Source organism: Panthera onca, chromosome B2 (assembly GCF_046562875.1).
Source record: "Panthera onca isolate mPanOnc1 chromosome B2, mPanOnc1 haplotype 2, whole genome shotgun sequence".
NCBI classification, from domain to species: domain Eukaryota; kingdom Metazoa; phylum Chordata; class Mammalia; order Carnivora; family Felidae; genus Panthera; species Panthera onca.
The window spans coordinates 106,413,785-106,434,555 of NC_138343.1; the positions used below are offsets into that span (position 1 = coordinate 106,413,785).

At 34.5% G+C, this 20,771-nt stretch overlaps 2 protein-coding genes across 3 annotated transcripts in view; one reads left to right on the forward strand and one right to left on the reverse strand.

The window, feature by feature from the left end:
• Positions 1 to 20,771, reverse strand: part of CEP85L (centrosomal protein 85L) — a 164,592-nt gene that overhangs the window by 98,828 nt on the left and 44,993 nt on the right. For both annotated transcript variants that reach the window (XM_060616511.3, XM_060616510.3), the window contains exon 3: positions 15,971 to 16,758. In XM_060616511.3, coding sequence (XP_060472494.1) covers positions 15,971 to 16,758 — 788 coding nt within the window. The remainder of the gene's footprint in view (positions 1 to 15,970; positions 16,759 to 20,771) is intronic.
• PLN (phospholamban) lies at positions 52 to 10,628 on the forward strand. Its single transcript, XM_060616512.3, has 2 exons — positions 52 to 166; positions 8,490 to 10,628. Exon 2 carries the CDS (start codon positions 8,590 to 8,592, stop codon positions 8,746 to 8,748), a length of 159 nt encoding a protein of 52 aa, XP_060472495.1. The 5' UTR covers positions 52 to 166; positions 8,490 to 8,589; the 3' UTR covers positions 8,749 to 10,628.

Here is a 20,771-nt window from a genome sequence, read left to right on the forward strand (position 1 = left end):
CTTGTGTGACATCATAAAGACCTCCCTAGAATACTTTTCCTCCTACACCTACTTCAATTGTTCCCAGAAGTCTGGTAACAGAGTCAGAAAACTTTCTAACTAAACACCGATAAGACTTCATACAACTCACAATACTCTCTATATTGTGATCATCACAACAGCCAAGGTAAGAAAAAGATTTCACTGATTTTGGTCATTCTTGCTTTCTAATATTCAAAATTACTTAACTTTTTCAAAACTTAATCATATTTTATAAATTTCAGTTTAAAGGTTAAATAAAATGCTTAATATGACAAAAACCTTAATCTCTAAATAAATGCATATCCGTTGAGCGACAGTAAACAAGATTTAAATTTAAAATAACAAGGGTTGCATCATCTTTGACCCTGGTTATTGGTTTATCATTTTTGACTTTTTTATTTTGCGTTTCAAAAATGAATTTCTGCCAACTAAAATATCTTTCAATTATGTTACCCTATTTAGTGGTAGTGGAGATTTTATTTCTTCACGCAAAAACAATGGCTTCATCTTGATATGTTACTGTGCTGAAAACCAGGATAGGACTGGGCTTCTATTTGCATCTGTGATACTATGAACAGTCATGTGATTATAAAACATGCACATTGCTGGCATGACTATTCCAATATTATGATTCCTTACAGTAGATATTTAATAGAGTTTTAAACAATATAAAACAACCTACCTTTAAAATGTGTTTAAACACTTTTTCCCTCTCTATAAAGTCCACTAAACTTTTAACAAACACTTCTAAAAAGAATTCTAAGATTTAATAAATTCGGTTACTTATATGAAATCCAGCGTTATATCATGAATAACAAGTTTAGAAAATTTTAAACACCCATCAAAAACACATGTAAAATTAGGGAATACTAATTCAGCATTTTTTTTTTTAAATAAAGAGACATTACTTTGGCAGAATATTCCTAAGTATCTCATTTGAGTTAATTTGATAAAATGTTTATTCTGCCTATTAATAATGAACATGCTGTTATCAAGTTACCATTCTCCATGGTTTCTCATTATTCTATCCTGCAATTAGAAGGGGGGAATGACAAGGGAGAAAGAAATTTTAAAAATGCCCAGAAATGAAGATGATACAATAAATTTTATGACCTCTGTTTGAATTCCACTTACTCTTGATATTACCAATCCTCAGTTTAATACACAAAATGTGTCTTCCTTCTTAAATCTCTGCCAGGACACAAAGAGTATTACATCGATTTTATCTCATTTTTATTTTCATATGTATGCCACAAAATAAAATTTACCTCTAGAATTCTAAGTTCTTATAACAAATATTAACTCTATTGCTTTTTACAGAAAAGAACTTATAATTCCACAAGCAGAATTCCTTCAGACATGCAAAAACAGTTCTAATTTTTGTCTACCACTGAGGTACTCTAATTGTCTCTCATTATCTTTATACTCATAAAATGTTTTTCCTTTGCTATCATATAAAAGTCACTTTGGTGCTGGTGTTTTATATATATATTTATGCATTTTTACACAAATACCTATCAAATTACATTCTCACACTTCAAATGAGATATTCACGAGCTCTTTTATGATACCAGAATTTTACCACATCACATATTACTCCAAAAAGTTAATACTTTCTAGAAAGAGCACAAATTCTGCTATTAAAGCTATCCTTAGATTAAAAATGTGTACAGGTTAATAGAAATCACACAGTTACTGTGATTGTTGTTCAAATTTCAAACATAAATGCCCTACTGCCAGACATTTTGTCCCAATTTATCTCTATCATAAGGTGAAATTTAAGTACTGCTTTTATTGCTGAAGACAGGATTTTTAAAACTAAGGGCTAAAAAAAAAAGTATCAGATGAAATAGAATAGGAGAAATATGAAGGATGTTTTTAAATTATGAAAAATGTTTTAAAAACGTGAAAAAGCTAAAGTAAGTTGCTTTACTAAGTCAGTTACTATCATTTCCTAAAACGCAAATATCAAAATGTTTTTGACAGTGGACATAAAGGAAAATAATATTCTAGAAAAAAGTGCATTTGGTTATATATTTTTATATGTTATTTCTTGTTCTAATTAATTGGAAATAGAACATCTGTATAAACAAAATATTTGTATAAAAATTTGTAAAAAAATAAACATTGTAATGTATTAAATGTATTATGTCATATATTGTGTAATGTGTTAAATTATTTAATACATTAAATGTTTAAGTAAAAATTAAATGTAAAGATTAGATTAACTCTCTAAGTTAGACTGTATATTTATTACCAATTCTAGAAATAAAGAGGGTCCATTAAAACTTCCTTCTTTATTATTGAACAATCTTCTAAATGTACTGCTGTATACAAATATTTCATTTGATCCTTTTAACTCCCTGTATGTTTGGTGCTGCATCTCTATTTTACAAATTAGGAAACAGATGCAAAAAGGTGAATTACAAGGTCACAAAGCTAGGAAATGGTGGTACCTTGGCAGGAGCCAAAATTTTAGAACTCTAAACCACATGCACATCACATCCACTGATCAACATGGCTTAAAAATACATCATGACATTGGCAAAGCAAAATAAACTAAAAGACTTCAAATACTGTTAATGGTACTCTAAATGTAAAGTTAGAGGACACAAACTTCTATTTCAATTTGAAACCACTCCATTTCATTTAAAGCCATTTTACACATGGGGCATTATACCCTTAAAAACCTATATAATATCCTCCTAATCACTTTTAAAGTCAGGGATATTAGAAAGTTATAGATATCCTTGTTATTAAGCAATAAACCATGGAAGGCAAAACTCAAAATAACTGCACAGGCTTTAAAAACAATGTAACATGCTACAATCAATGTTTCCTTTTATTTAATTTGTTTCATTCCCAAAATATTCATGCCTTTAATCTATTTAGCCTATATACCTAAAAACTAAGTTTAATTTCTCAAAACTTTTCACAAAAACCACAGTTCTGTACTATATTCCAGTTCCAATATTAAACCCTTACCTTTCCTCAATTTCATTACTGACTTCCTCACACTCTACCATTTAAAGTATTCCACCCCATTTATTGTGAAATGCTTGGAGAGAGGAATCTTGCCTTGTTATTTACGCTATGAAAATGACTCACTTAAATCTACACAGTGAATTAACACTGCTGGTCAGAGCAGCAAAGGAATAAACCTAAAGGTTAATAATCAAGGAAATAATCTATCTAAATTACAATTACGTAAATCAGATAATAGTCTCTCTGAACATTTCTAGAAATTGTACTTCAATATTCTTACCCTACATAATTCTGAAGCATGTATTACCAAATAAACACGTGAAAATGAAGCCTGGGCCTATGGCTCCCCTCAAGTACATTCACAGTCAACTGAGGCCCTCTAGTGCTTTTATAAATGTACTCCACCTCAAGGACTTAAAAAAAAACAAAACAAAACAATTCACTCAGATTAGTGGGGGTATATTTAACTGGCATTCATTTTTCCTTAAAACTTCCCCCTACACTCCCTTCACACATCTTTTCCCCCAAAAGAAGAATCTGAAGTCTCAACTACTACAGGGTTAAAAAGAATACTTTAACTGTGACTAAATTAATTTTAACATAATAAACAGATAACAAAGACAAGCTTACAGACAAAATAGCAACAGCAATGTGACAATTTCAAAGAGAAAAATCTCTCTATGCTGTTGTTCAACGGATCTTCCTCAAGGCAGAGCTTTACAGTGATAATGTCATTATGGGGTCAACTTAGAGGTTGAGATTTTTATATTTACACAATTCTTTTCATAACTAGGCAGAAGCAGCCTGAAGATTCTTTAAGATAGCCAGTGTGGACCAACAAAGTTGTGGAATATTGCTGCCACAAAGTAACTTCAAACAGAACCTCCAAGTTAGGCAATCTCAAACGGAAAATTATTTCACCAAAGTGAACTTCTGGACGCCAACAGATTGATTATGATTCTAATGACGAACTGTCCTGATTTAATTCAACAAGTCAAAAAAATGCATACACAATCACTTCCAGATTATCTGTGAAAATGACAGCGAAGAGTAAGACAAAATAAAACCCCAAAATAATCTTAATATACACAGGTCTAATCTTCTGAATCAATTACATGGGAAAAATTCTTAGAAAGTATCTGTCAGACTATAGCGTTGGAATACTTGAATTTACTGGGAAAATATGCACAGATTTACTAATGAATAAGCATCCAAAAAGGAAGCAAAATTCTGAATTCCACAAATATAAAGAATCTCAGGAATTTATGGTTTCAGCAGAGAAAGCACCCCCAAACAAATGAAGTTCAGAAAGTCATGCAAAACACGGAGGGTGAAGATTACTGCTTACCATACACAGCATTGTTAAGGCTTCAATGTCCTAGGAAGTAATAAAGCAGACCACTAAAAGTTTTCCAAAGTCTACTGAGACTGAGGATTGTTTTGCACAAGAACGTATCTCATATATTAAGAAATAGGAAACACCACAAAGTTAGGACCCCTGCAGAAGCTGACACAGTACCTTCCATCCAAAATGTTGCCTACCACGGCATATTAGTTGAAAGATTAGCATCCCATGTGGTTTGTCTCTTTCCTTTTTCTACTTCAAAGAAACAGAGTATTATCTTGAACTTGACAGTCTTTACTTCTCAATTTCACTTTTTTGAGCAAATCAGGAAAAGTGGACAACCAAAAACTTTATAAATCCTACAAAGAATAGTAGAGTTATTCTTCCCATTCCTCTAAAAATTAGAATAGATCCCACAGACATACAACAAAATACTCTGTGGGTAATCTTCTGTCTAAAACTCCTATCAGAGTATTTCATAGTTTGAATATTCTGATTCTAGGGCCTGGGTGATGAATTAACTTTTAAAGTGTTCTATTCCTGCTGTCCCAAACAACTAATCCACACATTTCTTTTAAAAAGGGGAGCATGGCTAATTTCTATCTCCATTGCTACTGGTGCCAGATGCAAGTTCACAACTTCCCAATACAATCTCTTTCTGATTATCCTAAATTAATGAAACTACTTTTTCTATGCCTTCCATCAAGTATTACTCCATTACCAGCTAAGGAATGGAAGGGTAAAAAAGACTGTAGGAGTTCTACCCTCATAGGATGTTGTGAGTGCAGAGAAAAGAATGGTAAACACCTGACAACCATGTCATAAATTATGATGCACGGAAGGTCACAGACAACTCTAAAGATAGGATTGTTCTGTTACCACACAGCTTTTCAATTTTCAATGTGCGACAGGAAGACCCATCTTATAGGGATGAATTCTGGCTTAATTATCATCATACATATTTTGGAAGTTCAGTAGAATCAGGACTCAACACATTTCAGGTTGTGCACTGGGAAATCAATCAGGCCCAATAAACTGAAGACATACAACTAACATTTCAGTATATAAAGCAGATTTGGTTTTGGTTTTAGCATAAGATTCTAAGCAGCTACAAATTAGTTTAGAATAACGACATATTTCTAAGTTTGACAGGAAACGACACTATTTTTGATTATTGGCTTTACACTCAATTTGTTTTCAGGAACATAGCTGCCTGTTGCCATGATATCATCTTTAAAGCGTATTCATCATACTTTCATCAGCAGAGTTCATCTTTCTAGGGCCTAACTGTTTATATTTCACAAACACCAAATACCAATCTGAACAAAGCCTTGTTCAGGTTAATGTTAATATTAACAACAACTTATGTAAGCTGTAATCCTCTGAGCTTCATTTCCTTCATCTGTAATAGAGACTTGAGAAGAATATTGGAGATTATGTGTTCAACTACCAAATTCTGTTATTCTAACTGGTTAATCTGTTAGCCACAGCACTAGAAAATTAACAATCTTCTGGAAACAGTAAAGTAAATCATAAGAATTCCTTGTTCAACTTCATTGATTTATTCAAATAGTAACAATCATGCACTGCATACTAGAACACAAAATAAACATGTGGTTCCTTATACTCGTGAACTAGAAGCCTACTTGTGGGCAAGGACATGTAAATAAAAATTGTAGCACTGTTGAAATAGGTAACACTAAAACCCGACTGAAAACCAGCAGAGGTGACAACCAATTTTACCTTAATGAGTAATGGAAAGTTTCATTAGGAAGTGATATTTAAACTGGGCCTTAAGGATCAACTGAAGTTTGCCTGGCAAAGAATCAAAGGTAGACCGGGGGGGTGGAGGGTAGACATTCCAGGCAAAGCCAGAACAACATGTGCAAAAGACAGAATCAAAAAAGGCAATGAAGTATTTATGGAAAGGTGACATGTTTCATGTGACTGAAGTACCACTCATCAAAGTGTCAGGGTAGGGAATGACTCGTGTATACACATTTCATGAGGAACAACTAGAGAGCTTCTTCCTTTTCCATGTTTTATCTCAAAATAATTTACGTTCAGAATTTTTAGACCATTTAAGTTGTGGGACTTCACAGATATATAAGTTCAAATAGGGATGACCAATGTTAGTTCGCATTCCTTTCTTAACTATTCTGTTATATATCCTCTTACAAACTACTCAAATACATAAAAGAATTAATAATGGGATCCTCCCCACCATTACCCAATAGTATAAATTCATTATATCTATAACACACAAATAAATATAAGCAGGAAAAAACTTTAAAAATTCATTTTCTTTAAAAAAAAAAAAGCTTTTATTCCTATAGTATTTTATCTGAGGAATTCAAACAAAAGTAATTAAATTAAATAAACATATTTAAGCTGCTCTAAAATCTACTAAGTAGAGGGGTGTTATAAATTAACAGCCACTGGTGTGGGACAGTGAGGAATATATGCTACAAACATACATATGCCGGAGAAACACAGGCTGTAACCAAGTCTTTAAGAGAATGAAGTTTGATGTTAGTAAGTTGTTTGGATCTCCTCACTACACACCAATACCAGAAAGGAGGCCAGAGCCTACAGCCAAATGAAAACCCAGTCTAATATATGATTCAAACCTAACAGAGCCAAGATGAGGTACCAGAACTACAGAATGTAACCATATACCACACGGTTTTTTGGGAACATGAAATGCCTCCTTCTCCCTGATCATGCCTAAAATATATATTCCCCTCTCCCATTCTTTTAGTTCTCCCCTCTGCTCTCTTCAGCACTGGTCTCTCTCAGAAACGGAGCTTACTCGTTGAACTGGGTTTTCACATGATGTATACAGATTAGGGAGAAAATGAAACCTGGAAGCTGGGGAAGGTGGTAATATCTTGATCAACAGCTACATAACAACAAATGTTAACAGCCATGATCTCTGGGCAGTTGATTATGGTTATATTTTATTCAAGTTCTAATTGTTCTTGTTTCAAAATTTATATAGAAATATCCTAATTGACAATAAAATATCCCCAAATCTTTGTAAACTATTATCTCCAGACATTCAATTTATAGTTAATTTCTAATCTCCAATTTTTCTATAATAATGCATTAAGTTTTATTTTGTCTCATTAATTACCACAATTAATTAGGCAGAATAATTTATGGAAGCTCTGAAAAAAAGCAAACGGAAACCACTGCTCTTGAGTACAAGCCATTTCTAAATAACAACTACGTAGGGGCACCTGGGTGGCTCAGTTGGTTAAGCGTCCGACTTCAGCTCAGGTCACGATCTCACGGTCGTGGGTTCAAGCCCCACATCAGGCTCTGTGCTGACAGCTCAGAGCCTGGAGCCTCCTTCAGATTCTGTGTCTCCCTCTCTCTCTCTGTCCCACCCCGCTTGCACTCTGTCTCTCTCTCAAAAATAAACATTAAAAAAAATTTTTTTTTAATAAGAACTGTGTACACAGTGAGATAGTGATGGTTTTATTACTATGCCTTCTGAGCCTGACAGTCTTCAGTATTTAATATCGTCTTGTTAAAACGTAACTCAAGACAGCATATGCTACAAAACTATAAAATCATAAAAAGGAATGACAAACATTTGAATCTATAGTTCTGATAAAAGACTTCTCATTTATTTTATTTTGGACTAAAATCAACATCTGGAAAATAATTTATTGTATGCATTTCTTTTTATCAGATTTTCTCTGAAGCTATCAATGCACTAATGTTCACAACAATAATGCTCTAAGAGAAATAGTCTTAATAAAACTATGTATGTGAGAACTTTTGCTCAAGGGAATAGTGGAAAATGAGCTGCACCCTAAACCTAACTATACTGCTAGTCATTTTGAGAGGAGGAGGCAAAAACTGCAGTCATTAACACTCCGAACACAAGACGAATGAGACATCACGGTGACCTTACCAAAAAAGACCCACACTCAGGACAGACATAGGGAAACACGTATGTGCGTGTGTGTGTGTGCATGAATATTTGATGTCATATCAATATATGTATATTTGATGTCATAAATACAAATAACAATGAAGACAAATTAATAACAAAATTGTGTTTTTACCTGTTCAGAAAATAGGTTACACGTATGATCCTAATCCATTCACTATTTTATCATTCCAGGCTACCTAACGGAAGACAGTGATTGAGCTCACAACTGGCTGCCAGCTTTTCCCTTCCTCTTCACCATTTAAAACTTCAGACTTCCTGCTTTCCTTGCATCATGGAGAAAGTCCAATACCTCACTCGCTCTGCTATAAGAAGAGCTTCAACCATTGAAATGCCTCAACAAGCACGTCAAAATCTCCAGAACCTATTTATAAATTTCTGTCTCATTTTAATATGTCTCTTGTTGATCTGCATCATTGTGATGCTTCTCTGAAGTTCTGCTGCAATCCCCAGTGATGCAACTTGTCACCATCAGCATAAAATCTGTCATCCCATGAAGAAGGGGAAATACTACATACCAGACCACTTCCTAAGTAGAAGAATTTCTTTGTGAAAAGGTCAAGATTCAGAACAAAACAATTGTTAGCAAATGTATTCATCTGTGGGATCTTGTAAACATGAAAGGAGCTTTATTTTCAAAAATTAACTTCAAAATGACTATAAGTGTGTATAATGTAACTATCAAATTCCTCTACAGAGCTTGTAAGTTTCTATCCCAAATTTCTTCTGAGGATGAACTAGAAGTTTAGTTTTGAAACTGCACTGTTAACCCGTTCACTTCACCTATAAAGCATTAGCTTCACTTTTTGGGGTAAATGTATATTGTACTGCAAAAGCCTCTCCGATGTTTAAGTATTTTTCAGGTTTTCACCAAGTTTGTACCAAAATAATCACTCAAATGAAGTGTCATCATTTGAAATAGCCTATGGATTCCTCACATCATTTACTTTTGTTATTATCATTCAGAAGTCTTTGTAGTAACTCTCAAAACCTACATTTTAAAACAGAAATTGTATTCTTTCTCTACACTACACTAACATTTTTAAGCTTTATGAAAAAGAAATATGAAAAAGCAAGGCCATACGCTTAAATAAAATTTCTCTTAATTTTTTCAAAGAATTACAGAATTCTAGTATACATAGGCTAACAATAAATCTGTCCTCTCTAGTACATTATGATCGTCAGATGAGAACTACTGGTTAATTTAACAGCTGATAGTATAATTAGCCATAATTATTAATACACTACTAGAATCTAACCTTAATTTAAGGCACTACAGTTGATCATCTGAGTACATAACTTACTACACTATGTCTTTTGAATCATGAAAGCTTAACACTTTAGAATGATTTTATAGATTGTCTTCTATTCTAACCTCATACTCAATGTAGGCAAGGAAAATAATTTTTAATAAAAGAAAAATATATTATTTAAAGCATTTAAAAAATAAAAATTTGGGTTCCCCCAAATTAATTATTTGATCACATTTTGACACAAACTTCTTGTCCTGTTTATTAAGAGGATATAGCTATTTTCCTTAATCTATCAACCAGATGGTCAATACCTACCTACTTGGTAGGCCATTCTACCATGCTAAATTATAAATCCAGCAATGCTAATCTACAATTATGTTCTTGCTGAATACATTTTCAATTTCCCCTGTGATCATTTAAAAATACCCTCCAACTCATAATGGAAGTTAAAAAAAAAAGTGGTGTTGGAAAATATATTCACCAAAATGTCATGATTTAAGTAATTTGACTCAGTTTAAAATTAGGCCCGAAGTAATTTATACCTATACTGCATAATACAATAATTTTAGCTTCGATTCAAGACATATTACTAATATAGCAATTACTAAAAGAGTAGAAAACACACAATTTACTGACTTGCCAAAATGAGGTTACTAAAAGAATTTGAAAAGTCAGTATACCAACTCTGGTTTGTAGTACAAGTGCTACTAACAGTGTGGTCTAGGAGACACTGCTTTTTTCTGGGCATCTGAGAGGTACTGGAGATGGGGAGGGAGACAGTTTTGGTTCACTGATATCTGAGAAAAGAGGAAAAAGGGATCTCATACTGACAGGGAGATTTCTTCAGCAAAGCCTCATCTATGGGCTGGAAATCCCTAACATCAATTAAAAAGCTTACAAATAACAAGCAATACATTTACCTCACTGGTGTCAGTAATTACTTATGAAAAAAGTAACCAAGTTCTATTATTAGCTGCACTGATCTTAAAAATAAGTGGAAAATTCGAAATGCCAAATTTTATGCCTTCCATTATATTGTTCTAACATCAACATCAAACTATATATAAAATGTGAAGTCATGGGGTTTTTCCTAAGTAAAACAGAAGTAAGTTTTTTGTTTTCATTCTGCCCTTAACAGAAATTAAAACCTTTTTCTTGAAAATTACAGAATACTGTAACTCAGACTATAAAGTAGAACAAAAAGCTATTCTTTAAATGGAACTTATTTATTCTGTTTATCATGATATGTAAAGAGTAAGAAATAATAAAACAATGTATTTAAAATTTTTTAAATATCAAATGTTCTTTCTCCTGTAGAATAAATTCTACTCTTAATTTACAGGGTACTAAAAATGAACCAATTTTTCAATGTTTAATGTTCCTTTTATACTTTAGTTGGTTCAAAATGTTTAATGTAAACCACCTACAATAAAAAGAACTGTTTTGAACTCGGTGAAATCTCTCTTTAATAAACTCATAATTGATATGACCATAAAACAATCTAATTATAAGTAGTTTTGATCTTGTAGGTTTTCAGTGGCTTTTCTCAAATAAAATAAGATCAAGATTTCCTGATACAGACACAAGAGGGCAGACCTACATAAAGTAATGAATTTCCTATTGTCTAGATTTTTACTTCTCCTTTTGATTATTTTTTAGACTTCAGGCAAAGTGGGAAAATAATGAATTTTCAGAAAATATTTGCTCTGCCGGTAAGTAAAAGCACAACTTTAAAATGCATAAAATTATATGCCAATACTATGTAGAAAAATTGAAAGGTTAAACTCAAACACATTACTAATTTACTACAGCATGTATACAAAACCAATTATATGCTTTTTAGCTACCTATTAAATGTATCACAATCTCACATCCTAACTAGACTGTATAGGGTCCACATCTATCAATGCACAGTTACCTTTTTTTAAACAATAAAAACAAACAAAAAATTAAAGATAAACAATACAAAAATAAGAAAAAAAGAAAACTTTTTTTTCATAGTATGTAATAGAGTACAAAAAACACTCTCATGTTAAAAATAAAACTTTTTCAGGGGCGCCTGGGTGGCTCAGTGAGTTAAGCCTCCAACTTCGGCTCAGGTCATTATCTCACCTATCCTGAGTTTGAGCCCCACATCAGGCTCGCCGCTATCAGCACAGAGCCCACTTGCGATCCTGTGTCTCTCTCTCTCTCTCTCTGCCCCTCGCTGACTCGAGCTCTCTCTCTCTCAAAAAAATAAATAAATAAATAAACATTTAAAAAAAGGGGGTGCCTGGGTGGCTCAGTCAGTTGAGCATCCGACTTCGGCTCAGGTCATGATCTCACAGCTTGTGAGTTCAAGCCCCATGTCGGGCTCTGTGCTGACAGCTCAGAGCCTGGAGCCTGCTTCGTATTCTGTGTCTCGCTCTCTCTCTGCCCCTAACCCACTCACATTCTGTCTCTGTCTCTCTCAAAAATAACCATTAAAAAATAATAATAAAAAAATAAAACTTTTTTCAATCTCTTATGTTAAACAAAAACCAAGTCATTTCACTTTAAGTCACTTGATCAAATTTTTATTTACATTTTTGATTTATATAAATTTTCAAAAATGTTGAAATCATTAGGTGTCAATATCTTGGCTGATCAAGCCCCTGCATGATTCAATTAGGAAGAAAATCCTATCTTCCTCTTTTTAATAATTGCAACCCAGAACTTAGAAACATCCTAGGGAATAAAGGAGAAAAAAAGAATAAACAACTTTGTCCATAAAGAGTCCATTTCTTCACTACTACCTGAGAGATGCACTGTGAGCTTATAGGAACCCAATGGATACTGTTTTATACAGAGGTATACAATTTCCATTCCCATCCCATTCCCCTGCTCCCCACAAAAGAAATAAAAGAGGGACATACTAAGGGATACATTCTCTCCAAAGAGAAGACAAGACTTTGTTGTTTGTTTTTCTCTTCCATCATAGTCCTTGTAGGGTCAGAGAGATTTGGGGAAGGGTGACAGGAGAGGGACAACATAGTACAGAGAAAAGACCCAAAGACAGTTTGCACATGGAGGTGTATATATATTCTAACCACCTCAAGGCACAGATGGCTTCTCTTCATTCACAGAGGAAAACGTTTCAGAGTACTATACTACCTGCACTCTGATTTAGCAGGAAATCATGGGAAGCAAGGAACAGCTTGAGCATTAGACTGCGAGGCTAAGTCAATGATTATCCCTAAGAAGAGCAAAACTTCCGCACTACAATAGTAACCTTTTGAGGGACAAAAGCAGTGGGAAAAAAACCTGTTAAGATCAAATGAGATAAGCTAAAGTTCTATATAAATGTATGGTGGTATTAGATTGTGACTCTCAGCCCAATTCCTTTCCATAGTTGTAAAAACAGGGTTTTTTCATAGTGAGAGTTTAGCAGTTGTGCTTGCAAATCATACACATTCTCCCAATTTATCAGATGGACCAATCCTTATTACGGCTCTTCCCTTTATATAAAAATTAGACTAAAAGGAAGTCAAATTTTTTTAAGTCTTTTAAGAAACAATTAAGATGAGAACTTTTATAATAAAGACAGCACTTGGAGGCTCCAAGGAGAAGGCACTGAAGACTTCTTCTGTAGTAGTCCAAGAAGGGAATAAAAGAAGTGATCATTTAAACATAGCAACTGAAGTGTCTTAAGTGTTCTTTACCTGGTTTCATCTTTCTACTACAAAACTTAAGAGCACTACAAAGAAACCATCCCAAATATGGTTAATCAAAAGGCAGGACATTCCAGGGCGCGTGCAACTTTTGTCCCTTTGTAGCCTGCTTCCTCTACATGTACTAGCGAGAAGATTTAAAAAGAAGTCTGAGGGGTGCCTGGGTGGCTCGGTCAGTTAAGCGTCGGACTTCAGCTCAGGTCACGATCTTGCGGTCTGTGAGTTCGAGCCCCGCGTTGGGCTCTGGGCTGATGGCTCAGAGCCTGGAGCCTGCTTCCGATTCTGTGTCCCTCTCTCTCTGCCCTTCCCCCGTTCATACTCTGTCTCTCTCTGTGTCAAAAATAAATAAACGTTAAAAAAAAAAAATTAAAAAAAAAAAAAAAAAAAGAAGAAGAAGAAGTCTGGCTCTACAGTGCACCTCCAAGCTCCCTAGCCTCTCTGCATTGCTTCAAGATTGGGAAAAACCTAGTTTACAGCAGAGGTTTCTCTGAGCAGAATGAGTGAATTAGGACTTACTTCTTTCAATTCAATTCATCCAATTTTCTCAGTTACCTTTCTATCATACCTACTAAGTTAGGTTATCACAACCTACTAAAGTTGTTCAGTTGTGAACAACTACAGTTCTGTGCAAAAATACCAGCTGGAAAAGTATATGCCTGATCCCTGTTCTCCTATAATCACAAAGCAGTTGAGAACTAAAATATAACAGGGGCGCCTGGGTGGCTCAGTCAGTTAAGCATCTGACTTCAGCTAAGATCATGACTCGGGGTTCATGAGCTCAGCCCCCAAGTTAGGCTCTGTGCTGACAGCTCAGAGCCTGGAGCCTGCTTCAGATTCCGTGTCTCCCTCTCTCTGCCCCTCCCCGTCGCATTCTGTGTGTGTCTCTCTCTCTCAAAAATAAAATTAAAAAACTTTTTAATTAAAAAATAAAATATAATAGTCTTTTAAAAATTACATTTCCTATCTTTCAATCACTTGAACTGATAAATCACAAGTCTAGTTAAATTGCTCTTTTCTGATTTGTAGTTCAGACATCATAATAATGCTTGTTTGGTTATGTGATTTGAATATACATAATCAAGACTATAAGCAGTCTTGCCCAAAACAAGAGTAAGGAAGGCACAAGGGACGGGTTAAGGATTCTCCTGTGAATGTAGCACAACAGGGTGTGTGTACGTTTTGGGACTATACTCAGATTTGTGAGGTTTCTAGATAAGTGATCTCCTTATTCTTCCATAGAATATATTCCTTTAATCTTTATTATTTTTTATTAGTAGCAGTAATGAATAGTAATTTTAAATGTTTTCTCTAAGGGAAAGTTTGTAATTTCTGACAGAATTAATTTCAGAAAATTACTGTTTCAGTAATACTGTTTCAGAAAATACTGTTAATAAAAAATAGATGATAGAATTTACAGAAAATTCTACAGATAATTGCTTTCCCAGTTAAAATGAGCTGTGGAAATTATCTTGGAATAGAAAACATTTCCAGATCAAAAAAAATGTACACATTTACATGTTACTTTAGGGGATACACACCCATTTTATTTATATGTGATATTTTATAAAGTGCTTTCCTCACTAACTCCCCAAAATATATGCACTCCTATATCCACGGCAGCTCTAATTACAACAGCCAAGACATGAAAGCAACCTTAAGTGCTCACTGATGATGACTGGATAAACAAAATGTGGTACATATACAACACAATATTATTCAGTCATTAAAAAAAAATGGAATCTTGCCATTTGTGACATGAATGTACCTTAAGGGCATTATGCTAAGTGAATTACGTCAAAGACAAATACCATATGATCTTTTACATGTAGAACCTTAAAAAAAAAAAAAAAAATCACAGATATAGAGAACTGACTGGTGGTTGCCATGGGCTGGGGGTGAGCAAAATAGGTGAAGGGAATCAAAAGACAAACTTCCAGCTATAAAACACATAAGTCATGAGGTAAAAAACACCTAAGTCATGAGGATGTGACTTGTACAGCATCATATACACCATGATGACTATAATAATATAGTATTATATATTTGAAAGTTGCTAAGAGAAAATCTTACAAGTTCTCACAAGGGGAAAAAAAAATGGAAACTATGCATAGTGAGGGACGTTAACCAGACTTAAATTTATTGTGGTGATAAGGTCACAAAACATACATAGCAGATCATTATGATGTAGAATTGACACTAATGTAATATGTCAACTATATCTCAAGAAAAAAAAAGAAGAAAGGGAAAAGAAACTAAGACCCAAAGAAATGAAGTATTAAATGACAGGTAGAAAATCATCCAGGTTCTGAATTTGATAGAACCAGAAATAAAATCCAAGACCTCATACTCCAGAATTACTGTTTTTCCAATTATACTGTGCCAGTCCCCATATCTGTTTCAAGTTTCTTTAAATTAAGTATATTTTTCTTTATTTTTATGCCCACTTAACAAATGAGAAGGAAAGTGAAAACTAAGTTAGGTACAAGATTTTAAATTTTCCATGTTAATCAGCCTCAAGTATTTGTTTCACTTTTATTTATCCAAACAATACTTTGGGAGTTTATACCTTTTATAAACTTGTAGCAACTTTTATAAACTTAGTAACTTGTAGCAAAGAGGAAAAACAAAACCATCTGTGTACGCTTACTGCAAGTGTGCTACTGTACTCATAACATCCACTGGAGGGAAGCAAACACTAGACTTTGAGCCATACCTGCACTGGTGTTTCATTTTCTTGTCGAAACTCTTCAATTTGCTGCTGTTGCCAAGGAGCTAAACTGTAAGAGTCCTCTGTAGTTCTATTTTCCAATGGGTTTGTCCGCAACTGCTCCGTAAGCCACATCTGTGTCCTCACAGAAGGCTGAATGGGGACTCCACCTACTGCCTGTTGACCAAGCAGTAAATATTTCGGAGGTTCAAAAGCCTCTGCATTTGTCATAATGGGCTTGCTTTCAGGTAAGGCACTGTATGTCATGTCTAAGGTCTGTCTCCTAAGGGTGGAGGAGGAAGCTCTAAAGTCGTCTTTGCTACAGCTCTCAAATTTATATTTGCAGTCCAGAGTTGACGATCGTTTTTTATTTATTTCCTTGTCTTCTAGTTTAAGCATCTCCATACTATCATGTAAGCAGCTAGGCCCAATTGTTCTTAGTTGCGAGGTTAAAACCTTGCCTCTCCCTGTCTTTTCCAAACCACTCCTTGACTCTTCAGTGTGTACAATGCCACCCTGGCTGAAGTTATCCGGGGCAGTGAGTTTGGATAAAGATGACCATTTCCGGAGGGGCCGGAAGTCCTTCATGTCTAGTGAAGAGTCCTGTTCTCCCCTACTGTGGTTTCCCAATGCTTGCATGAGGCTAGTACTCCATTTTGAGCCATCTGATGTCAATGATTCCCTGTGTTTGGAAACTGTAGCGCTGGAGTTAGACGGCATGACATGGGCAGTAGGAAGAGTAACCAACGACCGACTAGGCTTAAAAGATAATGTGCCACTTGAAGTTGAATGATCTGGAAAGAGAAAAGAATGTCAAATTAGTTATAATTAATGGAGGGGGGGAAGGGTCTAAATGTGAAATGCCAAAACAAGTATCTGAATATGGTTTCCCAGCACAAGTTTTTCAGAGATGCTTTATCAAAATGAGTTTATTATCATTATGTTTACCTGAAATAAACCAAACATACTTTCAAATATTATTTTCTAAAAATGGATACACAATGGAATATATGCCCATTTACTATCTACTTACAGATGACGAAGGACTAGAAAACAGGTTTATAGTCACCTTATTTAATTATTTTTACTTTTTTAAAAGAAAAATCCATCTCCTCACTGAGAGGTCTTATTCATCATCCAGCCCAGAAATAACTTTACCAGAAAATGTATTTTTCATGGTCTTTCCTGAACTGTGGAAATCTATGCCACACTTAAACATTTTAGCACCTGCCCAAACTCTAATTCAAATCAGAAATATGGGTGGGATGCCTGAGTGGCTTAGTGGGTTAAACGTCCAACTCCTGATTTTGGCTGAGGTCATGATCTTGCACTTCATGAGTTCAAGCCCCATATCGGCCTCTGCACTAAAGGCTGGGAGTCCGCTTGGGATTCTCTTTCTTTCCTCCTCCTCCCCCCTCCACTCACATACACTGGGTCTCTCTCTCTCCCTCCCTCAAAATAAATAAACAATGGAACATAATCAGAAAGCATTCCAGCAATATATTTGTGGATACAGAGTAATTCCTCCATTCCTAGTCTCCCTTAAATGGCATCATCAATGGTATGATTCCCAAGCTAGAACTCCTGGAGTCTACTTTAGATGGCTATCTTTCTCTGCACATTCACTAAATCCCTAAGTTGTAAGCCTTCACTTCCAAAATGATTACACAGCTATTGCCTTAGGTCAAGCCTTCCTGTGTTATTGTTCTACACACAGTAACAGTTTTAGAGGCTCCATGGAAACCCAAAGCACAAATAAAGACCTCTATATTCCATGAACTTACCATCAAGTTCCAAATTATCATCGAATGTGCCAACTTAAAATTAAAGATTATAAATTTTACCAGAGGAAGCTTCAAAATAGGATAGCAATTGAAAGTATGAGGGGAGAAGAGATGAGTAGTAAAAGGTAACCTTCAGAGTTTATTCTATATTTTCCATATTGTTTGGTACATTAGAATATATTTACTATTACTTGTTAGCACTGATATTGTTTTAAAGAAATAAAATTATGCAAAAAGAAATGATGAAAAGGTCATAAGAAAATTCACATGAAAAAGAGCTAGGCAGACTAATTCAAACAATGAAATTCCAGTAGGTCTTTACACAGAATTTCTTCACTTGGAGATAAAGAAGAAAAAATATTACAGATGGGAGAATACAAGCAAAAGTATTATAGTGAACACTTGTTCAACATGTTCAAGCTTTTCATCAGCTTCTGCAGAACCTTTTTATACTCATGAAAATTGCCACATTATTATAAGTCTAATCACATGAAATTAATTTTAGATCTCAAATTCCCAACATATTCTGCAACTATGATGCAGACATTAGAAGCACCAGCACAAGATTTCAGTTTGGAAGGGAGTCACTTAGAAAACAGGCTCCAGGTGGACCCACCATTTTTGGCTGGCATAGGCAACAGCAGAGGCATCGGCCTTCCACAATGGGAGCACCACCCCAGAAGGGCAGCAACTGGGCAGCACTGGTGCTTGGTGGGGCTAGAGAAGTGACAGTTCTCAGAAACGATTTGAGGCATATTACCTGTAAGTTTAACCTGAAGCCTGGTTCTCCAGCCTTCCCCCAAAATTCTATGAGGTACCAAACACCCTTAAATAAATTCTTCATCTTCTCAATCAGGTCAGCAAGCTTCTTTTGCTGATTAAGAACACTAACTGATCAGAGTATAAAGCCAGAAGAATGTAATTCCCGAAGTAAATAACAAATTATCCCATTTGTGTGTTGTATGCAGTGTCAAGAAAAGTTGCTCAAAGGTGAAAATTAACATTTAGAGTTAAGTATATTGCTCAAGATCACATAGTAAGGAGGGTCTTTCAGATACTGCAAACCTGTATCTAATACCAGTGGCTGAACACTAGGGTGGCAGGGTAGACTTCAGTCCTGCCCCCCATACCCAATCTCCCATCAACTCCAATACACAATGTTAAGAAAGAAAAATCTTTTGTTTGTTATGCAAACCTCGTTTCAGAAAAATGTGCTTGATTCCCTCACTCCCTTTCCAACCAGTCTGACACATCTTAGGTCATACCTATACAGAAATTCTAGAAATGACAGTGCTTTCTTTGCATTATGTCATATTGCATGCAAACAAAATAAAGTGCCATGGAAATCTGAACTTGAACCATTAGATTCAAAGACTAGTATACTACACATTGCATCACAGCCGGCAAACTAAATTTTTTAAACAGAAAAAAAAAAAAAATTGCTCAAGGCAATTCCTGAAAGGTAAAGGTGAAACAGTTATGTAAGTCTTCAAATGCCCAGGTAAGGAAAGAGGCTGGCCTTCATTAAGCAAGAAATGTGATACCACTGAAAGTTTCCAAAGGAGTAACATGATCAAAACCATACTTAAAATGATTATTCCAATAACACTGTTGAGGATTAAAGCAAAATGATTAGCCACATGAAGATTAACAGATTACTATGGTAATCAATAGAAAAAAGGAAAGGAATATGCTACTAAAGGTCAGTTCTAAATAGATATAGGACAAACGTCACTAAAAGCCTATGAAATATCTGTATTAATACATTATAGTATTAAATCTATTTACCAACTATATAATTATGTGTATAGATACATAAACACACACGTTTGTGTCACTATTCCTAAACGAGTATTTGTATTAAAATCATTAAATATCTTTATTTTTTTAAGCTTATTAATTTTTGAGAGAGAGGGAGGAAAAAGGCATGAGCAGGGAGGGGCAGAAACAGAATCTCAAGTAGGCTCCAGGCTGTCAGCACAGAGTCTGAAGTGAGGCTCCCGGGGCTCAATGTTATGAACCATGATATCTATGACCTGAGCCAAAATCAAGAATCCAATGCTTAACTGACTGAGCCACCCAGGTGTCCTGAATATCTTTAAAACTAAAAAAAATTTTTTTTAAATTTTCAGTTATTTACATTGAAAAAAAGCTTAGTAAGTAAAGATAAAGTGTAAGGTTAAATGTAACAGTTTTAAAACTAATCTTTTTAGATTCAAATCCTGGCTCTCGCACTCAGTCACATGTGTTCAAACAACTTACTTAACCTCCTTGCATCACGGTCACCTCATCCATAAAGTAGACATGACAACAGTGAAGATTAAAAGAAAAAAATGGACAGAAAGGACTCAGAAGAATTCCCGGTACAAAGCAAAATGTTAATTATTATCACATCACTGAAATTGCTAAGTAAACATTATTCCATCATATAACAGACAAAAGAGTAAATATCCATACTATACAAGGAACTCCAATAAATTAAAACAAAACAAAACCTAACAAACCAATTTTAAAACAAGCAAAGGAAATTAGAAAGCAAATCACAAGAAATAAAAATAAATAATACATGTTAAAAAAAAACCCAGATGTTCAAACTCATTAATAGTTAAAGTGTGTTCCCTATTCTATTCATAAAATTATTAAAGGCTATAATATCCTACAATAATGGAATCATAAATTGCTATAGCATTTGAGAGAAGAGGGGCAATCTGTCTATATATATCAATATTTAAAATATGCCAGCATATAAGTGAATGTATGTAAATATGTATCTAGTCATGAGCAGAGAAATGGTATGAAAGAATACACCCCAAACTTAACAAAGGTACACCCTTGATCATGGAAAGAGGACATACAATGTCTTATTTTAATTTCTTTTCAAGGAGCATAACTTGACCATTTGGTCAAACTATTGCAAAGATGTTTTGGTTTGTGACCTCAAAGAGTTTAAGATATCTCAAATAACACTGTTACTTAAGTATGAATAATGTATCAGGTGACTGTCTCACTTTCCATGTCACAGC